General features: G+C 46.2%; 1 protein-coding gene across 2 annotated transcripts in view; it reads left to right on the plus strand.

Annotated features, from left to right (window-relative positions):
- The window catches only part of LOC115089190 (solute carrier family 23 member 1-like), a 97,066-nt gene extending 85,240 nt beyond the window's left edge, over nt 1-11,826 (plus strand). For both annotated transcript variants that reach the window (XM_029597234.1, XM_029597236.1), the window contains 5 exons: nt 4,951-5,204; nt 5,643-5,807; nt 6,111-6,219; nt 10,724-10,819; nt 11,462-11,826. In XM_029597234.1, the coding sequence (XP_029453094.1) occupies nt 4,951-5,204; nt 5,643-5,807; nt 6,111-6,219; nt 10,724-10,819; nt 11,462-11,712 (875 nt within the window). In that variant the 3' untranslated portion in view covers nt 11,713-11,826. The remainder of the gene's footprint in view (nt 1-4,950; nt 5,205-5,642; nt 5,808-6,110; nt 6,220-10,723; nt 10,820-11,461) is intronic.
- Nucleotides 11,827-16,175: the final 4,349 nt, after the last annotated feature.

Here is a 16,175-nt window from a genome sequence, read left to right on the forward strand (position 1 = left end):
CTTGTCCAGGCTGAACAGCCCTAACCTCTTCAGCCTTTCCTCATAGGGGAGGAGCCCTTTATCATTTTGGTTGCCCTTCTCTGTACTTTCTCCATCGCAATTATATCTTTTTTTTAGATGCAGCGACCAGAACTGAACACAGTATTCCAGGTGCGGTCTCACCATGGAGCGATATAGAGGCATTATGACATTTTCCGTTTTATTCACCATTCCCTTCCTAATAATTCCTAACATTCTGTTTGCTTTTTTGACTGCTGCAGAACACTGAGCCGATGATTTTAAAGTATTATCCACTATGATCCCTAGATCTTTTTCCTGGGTGGTAGCTCCTAATATGGAGCCTAACATTATTCTTTAATTTCCAGCATTAAGTAGAGAGATTTAGTGCTTTAGGCCTGTCCATTCCATTTCTTTTTACCTCTGTGGTTCTGCTGCTCAGGGATAATATCATGACCTAAAATCTTTCAGCAGCCAGCACGCATTGCTATTCCCCACCCAGTCTTCTGCTTTCTCCTTCCAGTCCTCCTGTTCCGCAGTGTGCTCCTGACTGCATCTGATCATCCTAAGGATGGCCCAATAATTCAGTTTCCAGCCCAAATTACACAACAACACTGTGCAAAATATTTTAAAATTTGCCCTTTGCACAATGGCAGCCAAGCTCTCAATTCACCCAGAAGATTGTCTCCTGACCTAAAGGTGAATATTTCTAAGCTATAGCAGCTACTCACCTCTGTCCATTTATCTTTGGGCAAAGGTATGAAAGTTTTGCTCCAGTGCTAAAAGCTGCTCAGGTTATTCCCCAGCATTTTTATCACTGCAGGTACGTACCAAGATATTTTCATTGAGGAAGCTGGAGCAATTTTTACATCGGTGAAAAAAAAACGTTGGCACATCCGTCTCCAGCCTTGAAGAAACGTAGATGCTAGGTGGATCTGGGTAAAAGTAACTGATACAAATTTTCTTTCCCAAGGTCTTTAATAAACTGTATGCGATTTTTGCATTCATTCTTATGTTAGAGTTTCTTTTGAGGGCCACGTTGACGAAGCTGAAGCTGAGCTGGCCAGCAAACCCTTCTATTCTTTTGACTGCATTTAATGCAATGGTGTCACCAAAGTGTCCCTCCCTAATCTGATCAGAGTTTTTATATAAACCACAGTTTCTGATCCACCATAACCACCCAATGCAGTTGGCAAACAGCACAAACGACTTCATTAATTACAAGTAAAATACAAGTAAGTAATAAATACGGATTAGCTACTGCAGACATCAGAGTCTTCCCAGATGCTGGTTGTGCGAGGTCAGAGTCAGTAGGTGTCTGTGTAGTGTTCCCTCCCGATGCTCCCCAGTGCAAGGTGTCTCACGAGCCCCCTTTGGCAGTGATCATAGGCCTTCCAGGATGAGGGAGCTGTTCTTGGGGTCCAGGGAGAATTCTGAGGAATAGTGGAGCTAGTGCCCATACTCCTGGCATTTTACCAAAGATTTGCCTTGAGGGTTTGCAGCTGGAGTATCTGCCAGACTGGGAGATCTACTTTCAGTAGAGGCTTATCGGTTCAGGGGAGTGTTCCAGTTCAGCCGCTGAACTAGAGATTTTCATACCAGAAAGGGGAGGGCTCAGGGAGGGTCCCGTCTCCTAAGAGTACCTCAGAGCTAGTGGGTAATGGGGGAAGGAAAATCCTTAGATTTGCAGTGACTGTAACTTTTTGGACTCTGCACTGCCTTTTCTTCTCGCCCTGTGGATTGCATTGCCCTTCTGTACTCTCCTGCATTAATCGTCCACATCAGCTACTCCAGAATATGAGGCAGTGCTCTATTCCTCCTGAAGAGTGTCAGAGGGTGTCCCAAAAGCCTAAGGGCTTTCCCTCCATCAGTAAAGAATCCATGGCAGCATGGGGTGTCCGCTTGCCTCTCTCATTCTGAATGTTTCACTAATTCCCACTAGCCAGCTGGACGGGGCTACACTAATCTTCCCGGTCATCCATGCTATCAACCACAGAAAGAATGCAAAGAGCTCCAGGAGTTGATTTTGGTGCATGTGGCTTGTACTTAAACCAGTTTCAGACCAGTTTAAGACTGCAAAGGAACAGTCTTCAGCCTTTGTGAGAGAAGGTACAGAGAAGGGCAACCGAAATGATAAAGGGGATGGAATAGCTCCCCTATGAGGAAAGGCTGAAGAACTTAGGGCTGTTCAGCTTGGAGAAGAGACGGCTGAGGGGGGATATGATAGAGGTTTTTAAGATCATGAGAGGTCTTGAACGAGTAGATGTGAATTGGTTATTTACACTTTCGAATAATAGAAGGACTAGGGGGCATTCCATGAAGTTAGCAAGTAGCACATTTAAGACTAATCGGAGAAAATTCTTTTTCAATCAACACACAATAAAGCTCTGGAATTTGTTGCCAGAGGATGCGGTTAGTGCAGTTAGTGTAGCTGGGTTCAAAAAAGGTTTGGATAAGTTCTTGGAGGAGAAGTCCATTAACGGCTATTAATCAAGTTTACTTGGGGAATAGCCACTGCTATTAATTGCATCAGTAGCATGGGATCTTCTTAGTGTTTGGATAATTGCCAGGTTCTTGTGGCTTGGTTTGGCCTCTGTTGGAAACAGGATGCTGGGCTTGATGGACCCTTGGTCTGACCCAGCATGGCAATTTCTTAGTTTTCTTATGTTCTTATCTTTATAAATGGTGAGACTGCACTTGGATTACTGCGTACAGATCTGGAGGCCACCCCTTCAAAAGGATACAACAGGAGGGAGTCAGTCCAGAGGGCAGCTATTGAAATGGTCAATGGTCTTCATCATAAAGCATATGGGGACAAAAATCTGAACATGTATCCCCGGAGGAAATCAGAAATACCATAGCGACATTCAAATACCTCCAAAAGATAAATGCACAGGAGGCAACGGAACTGAGGCTCGAGAATGAGGGCTTATGGGATGATGGTGAAAGGGGGTAGGCTCAGGAGTAATCTAGGGGAACATGGAACAGCCTCTGCCGTAGAGGTGGTGGAGACATGGACAGTATCAGAATTCAAGAAAACTCAGGATAAGCAGAGGGGATCTCGGAGGGAGAGGAAGGGACAATATAAAGCTGAACAGGAAATTTGGATGGGCCCTTTGGCCTTTATCTACTGTTATGTTCTCTGTTTTCAGATGCACTGTGGCTAATATTGTGTGCAGACTACATTCTGTTTCACTCGTTTCTTAATTATTTATATTCCACCTTTCATGACACTTCAAAGGAGATTGTATTCAGGTACAGGAGGTAATTCTCTGTCCTCAAAGACATTACTTCTAAGGGGTTATTTACTAACGCTTTTCTCATGCTTAGTAAATAAATTGTACCAGAGGCAATGGAGGATAAAGTGATTTGCTCAAGGTCACAAGGAGCATCAACAGGAGTTGAATCCTTGTTTCCCTGGTTCACAGCTCGTGCTGTATCCACTAGGCCACTCCTCCCTACCATAATCTTAAATTATACCAATTAAATCACAGAAATAAACTTACAACCCCAGGAAGGCATGGGGAACCTATAAGATATCTAAAGTACAAAGCATCTGGGGAGCAAACAGAGGCTGAAAATAGCAAACTACATGTGCACACATGATCTTTCACAATGATGCTCAAAGCCCTGCTGCACACCACAATAAACACACACTGTGCGTGGGCTAAAAGTGTGTCCGTTTGTGAAAACTCAAAGTCAGCGTAGTGGCAGAAGGAAAACGATTAAGAAACAGCGGATTCCACACCAGACATTATTCCAATTTTATTTATTTATTTATTGGTTTTTATATACCGCCGTTCATCCTAGGATATCGCGTCGGTTTACAGTAAACAAAACAAAACGGCAGGCGTTGTACATGGAACCAGGTAGTAATAATTATGAACTAGTAAATAAATAACTAAGGGAAGAGGTAACATTGTACATATAACAACTTAATAATTAAGAACTAATACATAAATAACTAAGAGTAAGAGTAACTAAGTAATATAAACGGTAGAAACTGAGAATGGGGGCAAGGGGGGGAGAGAGGGAGGGAGGAAGAGAGGATTGGCCGTGCAGGGAAATTTAGAGATATTGCAAAAGGAAGGAGGTAGAACGTGAAGGATAATATCTATTGTGCTTGCGGGATGCGTGGAATGAAGAGGGAAGGAGCAGGGGGGATCAAGTATAGGCTTGAGTAAATAACCAGGTCTTCAGGTTTTTTTTGAAGATCTTTGGGGACTGTTCTAGTCGTAGTTCGGTGGGCATAGAACTCCATAAGGTAGGGCCAGCTAATGACAGGGCACGGACCTTAGTGGAAGTATATTTAAAGAGTTGGGGTGAAGGGGTTGGCAAGGTAGCCATGTATGGGTTTCTGATCGGCCTGTTAGAGGTATGAAATTGTAAGGAGTTGGAGAACCAGTTCATTTCTGATTTGTGAAGGGCTTTGTGTATGAGGGTTAAAGCCTTATATTGAATGCGAGAGTGAATGGGTAGCCAATGTAATCGTTTAAGAATGGGTGTAATATGCTCCTTTGAGGTAGTGTTGGTGAGGATGCAAGCAGCAGTGTTCTGTAGAATTTGTAACGGATTGATGACATTTTTGGGTAGTCCTAATAGCAGCGCATTACAATAGTCAATTTTAGAGAATACCATAGCTTGGAGTACGGTACGGAAGTCATTGAAATGTAATAGGGGTTTTAGTTTTTTAATTGTGTGGATCTTGAAAAAACATTCTTTCGGTATTGTATTGATATATTTTCTGAATGTCATGTGGTCGTCTAGTATGACTCCTAGATCACGTAATTGGTGGGGAAAATGTCCATTTCTGTCTCACTTCCTCAAGGGATCGGGCCCACATTCGTGGCGCGCTTACCTTACCAATGTAGGGCAGCCAGCGAGTGCAGTGGGTTAATGCTGTCGGGTGCAATTAGGCGTCCTAACCTGCGACTTGTAATATCTCCTTTGCAGGCCAGTGGGGGCTGCCCACCATCAGCCTGGCAGGGGTGTTCGGCATGCTGGCCGGCGTGGTCTCATCCATGGTGGAATCCGTGGGGGATTACTACGCCTGCGCCCGGCTCTCTGGGGCCCCGCCTCCCCCAACGCACGCCGTCAACCGCGGCATTGGAATCGAGGGCATCGGCTGCCTCCTGGCCGGAGCCTGGGGCACGGGGAATGGCACGACATCCTACAGCGAGAACGTGGGAGCTCTGGGGATCACCAAGGTAAATTTATGTTAATTTTTATGCGGCCCGCCGAGGGCCACCGAAAGGGCCGGTTCTCTAGGGCACGAATCCAAAAGGGTCTCCCGTAATCAGCATTGTACGTCTGCTTAAAACAAAGAAGATGCTCTCCTCTCTGACCACTGAGGTTTGTGGAAGAATCTGATACATTAAAAGACGGCTTTGCACATGGCCCGGTGCTTCAGAAGCGAATGACCAATAGCAATATTGATCCTCTGTCAATCAAAACGTTTTACTGTTACTCATTTGCTGCCGTCTTCGCTTCCCTTGGGGTCTCAATTACCAAGGCTCTTTTCCATGTCTTTGACCAGGGGAGGGGGGAAAAGCTCAGTAAATCAGGCCCTCAGGGAGGTGGTGAGCCTCCGTGAAAGCTGAACGCGGGAGCGGGAATACTGAAGAATTTTCTCCTCCTGCCTGCAGGTGGGGAGCCGGATGGTTATCTTTGTCGCGGGACTGCTGATGATGCTGGTGGGAATATTCAGCAAACTCGGAGCTGTTTTCGCCACCATTCCGACCCCTGTGATTGGAGGAATGTTTCTGGTCATGTTCGGGGTCATTGCTGCCGTCGGCATATCCAACCTGCAGGTAAAGGGTTTCTCTTCTGCCGGTGCAGTGAACTGGAAGAGCTTGCAACCAGAAACGACAGGGGCAAGGACTGGGACCAGAGCTTAAACTGGACCTCTCCCTCTGTACACTCAAACGTTGGCAATGGGCGGCTGTACAACCTGCCTGCACCACCCTAAGCATTAATCTGTATTTTTATTTTTCCCCCGGAGGAAACTTTGCCAAAGCGTGCTGTGCGTTGTCCGAGTGCTTGCGCTGTGCGTTTGTATAATCACCGTGCCTTCCTGAGGATCTTTCTAGTGCTGCCTCACGTTTCCCCATCAGTTTGCAGATATGAATTCTTCTAGAAACATATTCATCACTGGATTCTCTATATTTCTGGGCCTTGCTGTCCCCAGCTGGGTGCACAAGAATTCCAAACTTCTGGAAACAGGTAGGAAGAGCCGCAGGATGCTAGATTTGACGCAGTGCTCCCGGTCACCTCTCTGCACCTTATTCCGTCCCTGTCCTCTCACAGTCTGAGCTCTAACTCACCCCCCCCCCCCCCCTCCCTGAGAAGAAAATGCCTAGGATCAGACATGTCCAGAGGCAGCAAAACTTCCCTGCATGCAAGAGTCTGTAATGAACTTTTCCTAACCTTTCCTGGTGCATCTTTAGCTGCTCAAGCTCAAATGGACAGAAGCACGGGTGAGAAAATAGATGATGGGCTTTATGGCAGCTTAACATCCCTAATTAAGAAAGCTTTAATAAAATACAAGGAGCCGAATCTGTACCTTGGTATGAAAGGGATCATTTGAGGTTTTTCTGTCACATAAAGCCGCTCAGATGGGTTTCATTGGTCTCCGTGATCCTGTGCCTACGCGGCATCTGTTATAAAAAAAGGTTCTCTGCGCCTGCAATGCAGATGTGTGCCCGGGGTGAAACCGTGACGGCACGTCGGCCCCCGCTCTAGGATCGTTGCAATACAAATTTTCATTCTCGCATTTGGCGCTGGGCTGGCTCCCTGCAATGTTCCTTTGGAGGGGGAGGGAGAAAAAATAAAATAAATGCAGGATTCTGGAAAGTTCCTTTTACCTTAGCTGCTCCCAGATCTGCCGCCGTGATAAACCTGCCGGGATGCACCCAACGCGCAAGCGCAGCACAATCGAAGATGGACTTCCAGAGAGAAGAGCGGATAATGTGGGGGAGGGGAGGGGAGGGGCATGACTAACAACGAAGATGGTACAATCGCCATGGACCATCTCTTCCCCAGCTTTTCCTTCCTAAGTATATTTTTTTCCTAAGCATATTTTGTCACCGCCTAGGCTTTCAATTCATGCATTTTTCTTCCAATAAAGCTGCAGTAACCTCCTTCCCTCACCCCCCCCCACCCCCCCTCCATCATTCAACCTCCCTATCCCAGTTGGCCCACTACCCCAATAATCCTGATTTTACTAGTTTGTTACTTTGTTCTTTTCCCCTTGCTTAAGTTATCCAAGTTTATTTCCTCCTTGTTTCATTGTAAGACAATTATTTGTTACTGTCTATTTTATGGTTGAAATGTAAACCGTAGTGATAAGTAACTCTGTTATTTGAACTTCGGTATAGAAAAGTTATAAATAAATAAATAAATTTTATTATAAATAAATAATAAATAAATAAATTTTATTCTAAAAATAATGTAAAGATATAAGCAGTAAAATACCTGGGGGAGAAAGAGAGGAAGGGGAAGCAGCAATGAGATCAAAAAAATGAAGGGAAAGAATCTGCTGAGGATGTGACAGGTTCTATAACTTGAAAAAAGTGACATCACCAAAACCATCTTGCAAAGAGCTGTACGAGCGTGGAATAAATAGCGAGAAGGTACCGATAAATTAAAATAAGAGGTCACACGCTCCATTTATCTTTCCAATACATCCTTCACTTCCTCAGCTCTCCCTTTTTGGCGCTGGATTTTCACTTTCCTGCGTCTGACAGAAAATATTACTAAACTACCAGACAGGGCTGGTACGACCCAATGGGCAAATTGTGCACTTGCCTAGGGAAGCAGCTCCAAGGGGGTAATATCACTCTGGTCCAGCCCATGAAGTCTAAGCAACATGAAACCTGACTTACCCTCTCCACTCCTGTCAACTTCCCTCCCCTCTCCTGACTGTCAGTAGGACTGGCAGTTAACACACCGTCAGCTTCCTGTGCTGTGAGGGACCGGTCTCATGGAATGAGGCACAAGGTCTGTGGGATCCACGTAGCTCATACTAAGGGTGGTAGGAAAATTGGCACAGAGCTTTTTGGGCTTTCGTTTCGGTGGTGGGACATTTCCCATTATCCAATGGCACCGGTAGCCCCTGGCACTTGATAGGGGCAAAAGGCGACCGGCGCCATTTTGAATAACGGCAGCCACCAGGCCGAGAGCAGTGGGGTTGCTTCCAGGACCCTGTTAGAGCACCAGTCACATTTTGGGGAGTCCTGGGGAGGGGGGTCAGGAGTATGGGCAAGGGCGGTCAGCTGGTGGGGGAGAGGGCTGAATATTTTAATAAATGGGAAGGATTGGGGCGGGTTCTGTTTTTTGTTTTGGTTTGTTTTTTCTTTTAAATAAAATATTGCTTTTTTGGCTTCTCCCCCAACACAAAATTTTGTGGGGTTTTTTCTATCGAATTTTTAAAAATTCTGTAATGAAAGGAGATAGGAAATATGTTCGGTATTTCTTCTTTCGTTTCAAATGAATGCCCGCCCCTAGCTCATACCATTAGCCTGGTCCCACATAGTTGATATTGTGGTTAAGTGCCTGCTCCTTCTGCTGAGCAGGGAGGAGGTCAGGCTGCACAGGGGGAGCGTGTGAGAGAGCTTTCAGGGGGAAGAGGAATGCAGGGAGAACTTTCAGGGGAAGGAGGAGAAGGCAGGGAGAACTATCAGGGGAAGGAGGAGAATGCAAGGAGAACTTTCAGGGGAAGGAGGAGCAGGCAGGGAGAACTTTCAGGGGAAGGAGGAGAATGCAAGGAGAACTTTCAGGGGAAGGAGGAGAATGCAAGGAGAACTATCAGGGGAAGGAGGAGAATGCAAGGAGAACTTTCAGGGGAAGGAGGAGAATGCAAGGAGAACTTTCAGGGGAAGGAGGAGCAGGCAGGGAGAACTTTCAGGGGAAGGAGGAGAATGCAAGGAGAACTTTCAGGGGAAGGAGGAGCAGGCAGGGAGAACTTTCAGGGGAAGGAGGAGCAGGCAGGGAGAACTTTCAGGGGAAGGAGGAGAATGCAAGGAGAACTTTCAGGGGAAGGAGGAGCAGGCAGGGAGAACTTTCAGGGGAAGGAGGAGTAGGCAGGGAGAACTTTCAGGGGAAGGAGGAGAATGCAAGGAGAACTTTCAGGGGAAGGAGGAGCAGGCAGGGAGAACTTTCAGGGGAAGGAGGAGCAGGCAGGGAGAATATTCAGGGGAAGGAGGAGAAGGCAGGGAGAACTTTCAGGGGAAGGAGGAGAATGCAGGGAGAACTTTCAGGGGAAGGAGGAGAATGCAGGGAGAACTTTCAGGGGAAGGAGGAGAAGGCAGGGAGAGCTTTCAGGGGAAGGAGGAGAATGCAGGGAGAACTTTCAGGGGAAGGAGGAGAAGGCAGGGAGAACTTTCAGGGGAAGGAGAAGAAGGCAGGGAGAGCATCCTAAGGGCAGGATGGGGACACGGGGAGAACATTCCAGGGAGGGGAGGAGGACACAGAGAGAGCTTTCCAAGGTGGGGGGGACGGATGTGGCCAAACTTTCTGGGAGTCGAGGGGAAGGAATGTGGGAAAGACATTGAGAATTGAGACGGAAGATTGGACCTGGGCTGGGGGGAGACAGAGAGAGGGGGAACACACACACAAAAAAAAAAAGAACTGTTAGAGAATATTAATAACATCAGTTTAAAATATCCCCAGACCCAGTTTAATTTCTCTGACCTGGATGTGTCTCTCACATAACATTTAATTAAATGTTGACAGCTTCTATAGTTTGCAGGACATTACCCGTGCGCCCTGCAGCTTTTGTACTGGGTTTGAAATACCTTGCGCTTTTAGGTAAATTATTCTGAGAGCAGATTGCTACAGTTTTTCATAGGGAAATCCACCAGACAGCCCCCTCATGCCCCCCACCTCACTAGTGGCACTACAGCGAACAAATGTCCCAGATCGTCTCATCAGGCTTACTCTGAACACCATTTCTAGCTGTCCTTGGGGGGGGGGAGAAGCCCATGAATGGCTTCATTAGACTCTGTGGCGGGGGCCGCACGGTAATCGATTGCAGAGGGCAGAGAACAGGTAGCAGCGACCCAGCTCCCGGAGGCTGCTTGCAGGTCTATTAATGCGTAAGGAGTATCCCACAATGCCGGTGTATACAGCCTAGTCGTATCAAACGCTATCCCAGGAAGGAGGTCGTACAGCCCAGTAACAAATTTAACAAGAGTTAAAGACCAGCGCAACGTGATCTTATAAGGGGCATTAGAGCGCAGTAATACTACCCCATAACGGATTAAATCTGACCTTTCAATGGATTATAGTTTTATTAATACAACTATTCAGTGTTATGGACTTGGAATACGAGCCCATGGCAGGATTATAGCTAAGTAATATTGCCTTGCAAGGGGGATTGTGATCAAGTGACATTTGCCTTTGATGGGATTGCATGCAAGAAGCCCCGAGTGGGATTTTCATGCTGTTAAAATAATCACTCTTGGGATAGGAATCTCGTAACAGCAGCTACATAGTTCTTCTGTTTTAGAAGTCCATTGTATGTGCGTGTGCACACACACACACAGATACACTCACACACACACACTCTCACACACACACACACGCACACAGATACACACACAGATACACCCCCCCCCCCCACGTGATTTTGTAAGTGTACAAGACAGATGCCTCACTGAATAGTCCACCTGCTGTGGCTGACTTACTTCCCCTGTGTTTTATGGGTTGTTTTGTTTTTCTAATTTAGGGATTCCTCAGCTTGATCAAGTGATCCTGGTGCTTCTAACCACTGGCATGTTTGTGGGCGGCTTCCTTGGGTTTTTGCTGGATAACACTATTCCAGGTACGATCGCCCTCTGCCCCGGCACGGATACAGGGCACTGTGTGGAACCTGAAAAAAAATAAAGCAGGCTGCCATTCCTCTTTCCATGTGTGTGTGGGGTGGGAAATTCTAAGACCTGTTAGGACTCTGCACTATCGCGTAGCTCAGTGGAAGGAGCTGGATAATTCTTATAATTTTTTGCTGCTGCTGCATTAATCTTTTGAGGATGTGAGTAAGGGTCACGGTAACCAAGGACTGGAGACAGAGGACTTTATTCCGCTGCATGGTGTACTAGTCAGCTTGAGCTGCTGCTGCTATATTATCCTCAGGATGACTTTTTATTGCTCTGGCTCCAGTAATCTTGTTCCAGCACCAGCTTTTTTTTTTTTTTTTTGTGATTTATATTTATTCACTTACACTTTTTTTTTTTTTTGCATTTGATGTATTTTATATTGGTTTTTCCTTGCCTGGGGTGTTACTGAAGTTATGAGAGTCACATAAATAAAAGGGTAGTGCATTTCTTTAACATTTCTGCCATGCCTGTAGAATCGTTGCCTATGGTATAACCGACGTGAAGTAGCTGAAGTGTTGCAGGAGGACTCAATGGCTGTTCAGTAAAAAAAACCCCATGAGAAAGATCTTTCTTTCCTCCTTTACTCTTAGGCACTAAAGAAGAGCGAGGAATCCTGGCCTGGAAGGAGCTATGTGGCGATGAGTTCGATGATGCTCTGGACGCCGGGGAAGTCTACAGTCTTCCGTTTGGCATCGGCAGCAAATGCTGCGCCGGCTCCTGGCTGCGTTACATCCCGTTCTGCCCCATGCCCATGTCCCAAGGCCCTCGGGTGGAGGATCTGAGCGCCGCTCTGGAGAAGAGAGACCACAGGCCCAACACAGTGACAGAGACAATGCACTGACAGGGACTGGATAAAGTGCACTGCTTGTTCAAAGCTGAAATCGAGAACGTGAAGTGGCCAGGATTTAATACTGTTATTTATAAAGAGGCGGAAATAAAATGGCGATTTATCAGACTTGTGTGATTATATCTGAAATCCCTTCATGTACAGTAATGAGGAAGAACATAAGGAAGTGCCATGTTGGGTCAAAGCAATTGTCCATCAAGCCCAGCATCCTGTCTGTGAGACTGGTCAGTCTGGGTCACCAGTGCCCAGTTAATCCCAAAACGTAGGATGTAATTCCTGTTACTCAGTCCCAGGGATAACAATGACTTTCCCTCGTCTGCCTGGCTAATAATGTCTTATGGACTTTTCCTCCAGGAACGTCTCCAAACCTCTCTTAAACTCCGCTATGCTCGTCCCCTTGACCACATCCTCTGGCAACAGATTCCACAGCTTGAGCGTGCACAGAGTATAAAAATGCTTTCTGCAGTTTGTTTTAGTTAGTTTCTGGGAGCATGCCCTTGTTTTAGTATCATTTGAAAGGACAAATTAAGTTTTGTAATAACATAGTGAAAGACAGCCTCGCAAGCATTTTTTTTTAGGGGGGGTATTAGCAACCGCTGCTCCATAAAGGCTACTCCCCAAGGTGTAATAGAACATTTACCCCATTTCTTCATCTCCCTTCTCCAGCCGGCAGGGATCCTCAGGGTTTGTCCCACTCCCTTCTGAATTCCATTCCCGTTCCCGTCTCCACCGCCTCTTACGCGAGGGCATTCCATGCCTCCATCACCCTCTCCATAAAGACAACATTTCCCGACATTGTTCCCGAGTCTTCCCCGTTGGGGTTCCATAGTGTGACCCCCCCCCCCCCCCCCCCCTAATCTTACAGCTTCCTTTCTCTCGGAAAAAGATTTGATTTTTGCGCATCATTACTTCCTGGATCGCACCTCCCCTGCCTCTTCCCTCTTCCAGGATGTAGAGATATTAAGGCCCTTCAGGCTCATCTCAAATGGATCGCCCTACAGCATTTTGGTCGCCTTTCTCTGAGTCTGGACCTCTTCCATTCTGTCCTTAGCTTGTTTTGAGAGGAGGTCTCCAGCACTGTCCTTTATTTACTCCGTTCCACCCCCCCTCATGATTGTATAAACTTCTGTTATGTCTCCTCTCAGCTGCCTCTGTTCCAAGCTGAAAAGCCCTAACCCTGTGTAGCATCTCAGCCTATGGGAGTCATTTCATCCTCTTTCTTCTGCACATTGTCTAGTCCTGCTATGTCTTTTCTTGAGATTGAGTATCAGATGCTGTTCTGCTCGCACCCTGGGTCGCTACAGAGGCAAGACAATATTTTCCATTGTATTCTCTGTGCCTAACATTGCAGTTTCTTTTTCTGACCGCTGCCACAGCCCTACCAGAGGATTTCAATGTATGGCCCGTGAGAACTCCAAGGTCCTTTCCTTGACTGGTGACTCGTATCACAAAACCCCAGCACTCCGTAGCTGCAGCTGGCCTAGCTTTTTGCTATGTGCATTACTTTGCACTTCTCCACATTAAATGCCATCTGCCATTCAGATGCCCGGTCTCCCAGACTTGTAAGGTTATTCTGCAGTTTCTCAATTTTAACGCTGCAACTTTAACAACTTTAAATAATTGTGTCGTCTGAAAAATGTGATCACCTCTCCTGTTCCTTTTTCCAGATCATTTATGAATACGTTAAGCAGCACAGGTCCCAGTAGCCTGTGGTCCTCCACTACTCACCTTCCTCCCATTTGAAAAAATATTTAGCTTTACCTTCCATTTCATCTTTTAGCCAGTCAGCAGATAATGAGAAGAAACTAATCAATGGAAAGGTATCCAAGAAACTCATTTCTGCCCAATTCCTTGGCTGTGTAAATGGTAAAATAGCTGGAGATAGTCCACCTGTGGCATCAATCGATCTAACGACTTTCTGTTTGTTCTCCATCACATATCCCAGGAGTTGCAAACTGGAGGGCGGGAAGAGAGCATTGGGTCAGGACCAGCAGTGTAACAGAAGCAGCAGCAGTAGGCCCGGAAAAACAGGAGCAACGCTGGTGGGATTGGGGGGGGTGAGATATGGGAAAAAAAACAAAAACAACCCCCACACAAATTTAACTGCAGACTTTTTATGATTTTCAGCTATTTGGAAAATCGCAGTTTGCAACTGGCCAATACTATTTCTTTTTTTAAAGCTGGAAAACAAAATTATTAAAAAATAGCATTGAGCACGTGGAGCCTGCGTGTATGGCCAAAAATAACATTGGAATAAATTAGATGGGAGGCAACCGGTTGCATGGATGGATGGGAGGGGCTGGTCCAAAAGGGTTTGCTGGTCACTGTATTATCCGTTATCACACATTTTCATTTATCGTCAAATAGGTGTGGAAATGCACTGTGCAGTGTCGGGCAGGGAGGGGAGCCGAGGCACTGAAGCATAGCACAGAATGCAAGGACTCCTGTGGCCAGCATGAAATGCTAGCTCTCTTTCTTGATTTTCTTTAGGCTGCAAGCAAAGACAGCCAGGCCAGGTCCAGGGTTATTCAGCACCGTTCACCTGAGGAATTTACAACTGCTGCATTGTGGGTAGGGCACCAACAGATACTGCACCGACATCTACAACTCTGCCTTCCTGCCACTATCAAAAACACACTTATTTTGCAAAACTCCCAGCTACCCCCAGGCCACTGCACAAGTTCCCCAGATTTGCAGCCGCACAGCTCCAGCGAAGTCCATGCAAGTTACTGGCACAGTCCCCCCCCCAAACATCTCACACATGTTCTTGCCTTCTCTCTACACCATTTTCATTTCTTCCAGCATCCCTCCACCTCGCCCTCTTCCTTTTATGTGACACAGGTCTTCTTTTCTCGTATGCGTCAGCCGCTGCGTTACAAGATAGATTTGATTTCTCCCATCTACGCCCACATATTCTTCAGACTCCCTCTTCGCCTGTTGATGCCCTGCCACCAGGTGGTCCACCTGCATCTATCAGCCACTTTCTCCCATTTCCTATGGTTCATGCACCTCCTCATCCCCTACCACTTATGTCCCCCTGCACTTACCCAGTCACATTTGAAACAAAGAACATCTACCACACATCTCTCCACCCCCCCGCCCCCCCCCCCCCCAGCCTTCTCTATCCAAGGAGTCCACCCACACCGTAGGGCTGGCTCAAGGCTTAGTGTAGCATGAAATGCATTGCTTCCAGCCCAGACGTCTCTCCTACCTTGTGCCTTCCCACCTCCCCATCTCTGTCTGTCAGTCTTTTATTATCCACTACCCCCTATTATGTCCCCCCACCTCTCATCCTACATCCCCCATGGCCCTTGCCGACTCCCTCTCAAATTGTATCCAAAGCATTTTCATGTGTCATGTTTTAACTTCTGTGTGTCCCCCTGTAACCTTTCCACATGTTGTTGTACAAAATATAAAAGAGGCAAACAACTCAACTTCTTCCTCTTCACAAACAGCCCTATGTGTACCTTACGGGCCGGCCCGTGGCCCACACAGAAGAGGGGACGAGTTCTCCTCTGCTCTTTCTTCACGGAGAGGATCAGCTCTGCACCGACAGTAGACTGGAGGCCACCTATCTGTTCTGCTCATCCTGTACCTCCAGTTTCCTCCCCACACCTACCACCTCAGCTTTACTGCTAACTCTGCATTTTTAACTGAAATGCTTGATAAGTCTGCTTCATGGGGACCTCTTTAAACTCTTGCAATCCAACGCTGCATGATGAGCCCACATGTCGGCGTGAAATGAAACAGCCTTATTCCTCAACAAAACAATTTATTCTGGTTTTATCTAGCGAGGAACATTAAAAAAATATATATATGTAGACCTAAAAACCTTTTTATAAAACGACCTCATTTCAAACACGCGGAGTGCAGATCCACCTTATAGAGTGAATGAATGCTTTGGTGAAGGGAGGGGTTGGATTATTTTAGGAAAGAACAAACATATACAATATCCACCACCACATCCTTGCTCATTTGTCAGGTGCAAAACATCTTGGACGCACACTCTTTCTTTAGTATCCTTATATCTTACAACGATCGACACTTGGCTTTCCCATAACCGGTTGAAACGAAACCCAGCAAAAACTGAAATAGTTCATCTCACTTCTATCACAGAATCATCCATAGGCCCTCCATCACATTTTCTATTCAATGGTACTTCCATTTCTATTTCTAAATCAGCCAAAAATTTAGGCCTGACTATTAATTCTGATCTTTCTTTGAAGCAACACATATCATTGGTTACAAGGAATTCCTTTTACAAATTACAACTCTTGAAACGTCTCCATCCTTTACTTTTTTCCCATGATTTTCGGACTATTCTACAATCACTTATCTTTTCTGGGCTTGACTACTGTAACTCTCTATACATAGGTCTTCCGGATAATATACTACAGCCACTCCAATTAGTTCAAAATGCGGCTGCTCGTATTTTATCAGGTTCTTCAATTAAAAAT

This window comes from Rhinatrema bivittatum, chromosome 4, assembly GCF_901001135.1.
Source record: "Rhinatrema bivittatum chromosome 4, aRhiBiv1.1, whole genome shotgun sequence".
Taxonomy (NCBI): Eukaryota; Metazoa; Chordata; class Amphibia; order Gymnophiona; family Rhinatrematidae; genus Rhinatrema; species Rhinatrema bivittatum.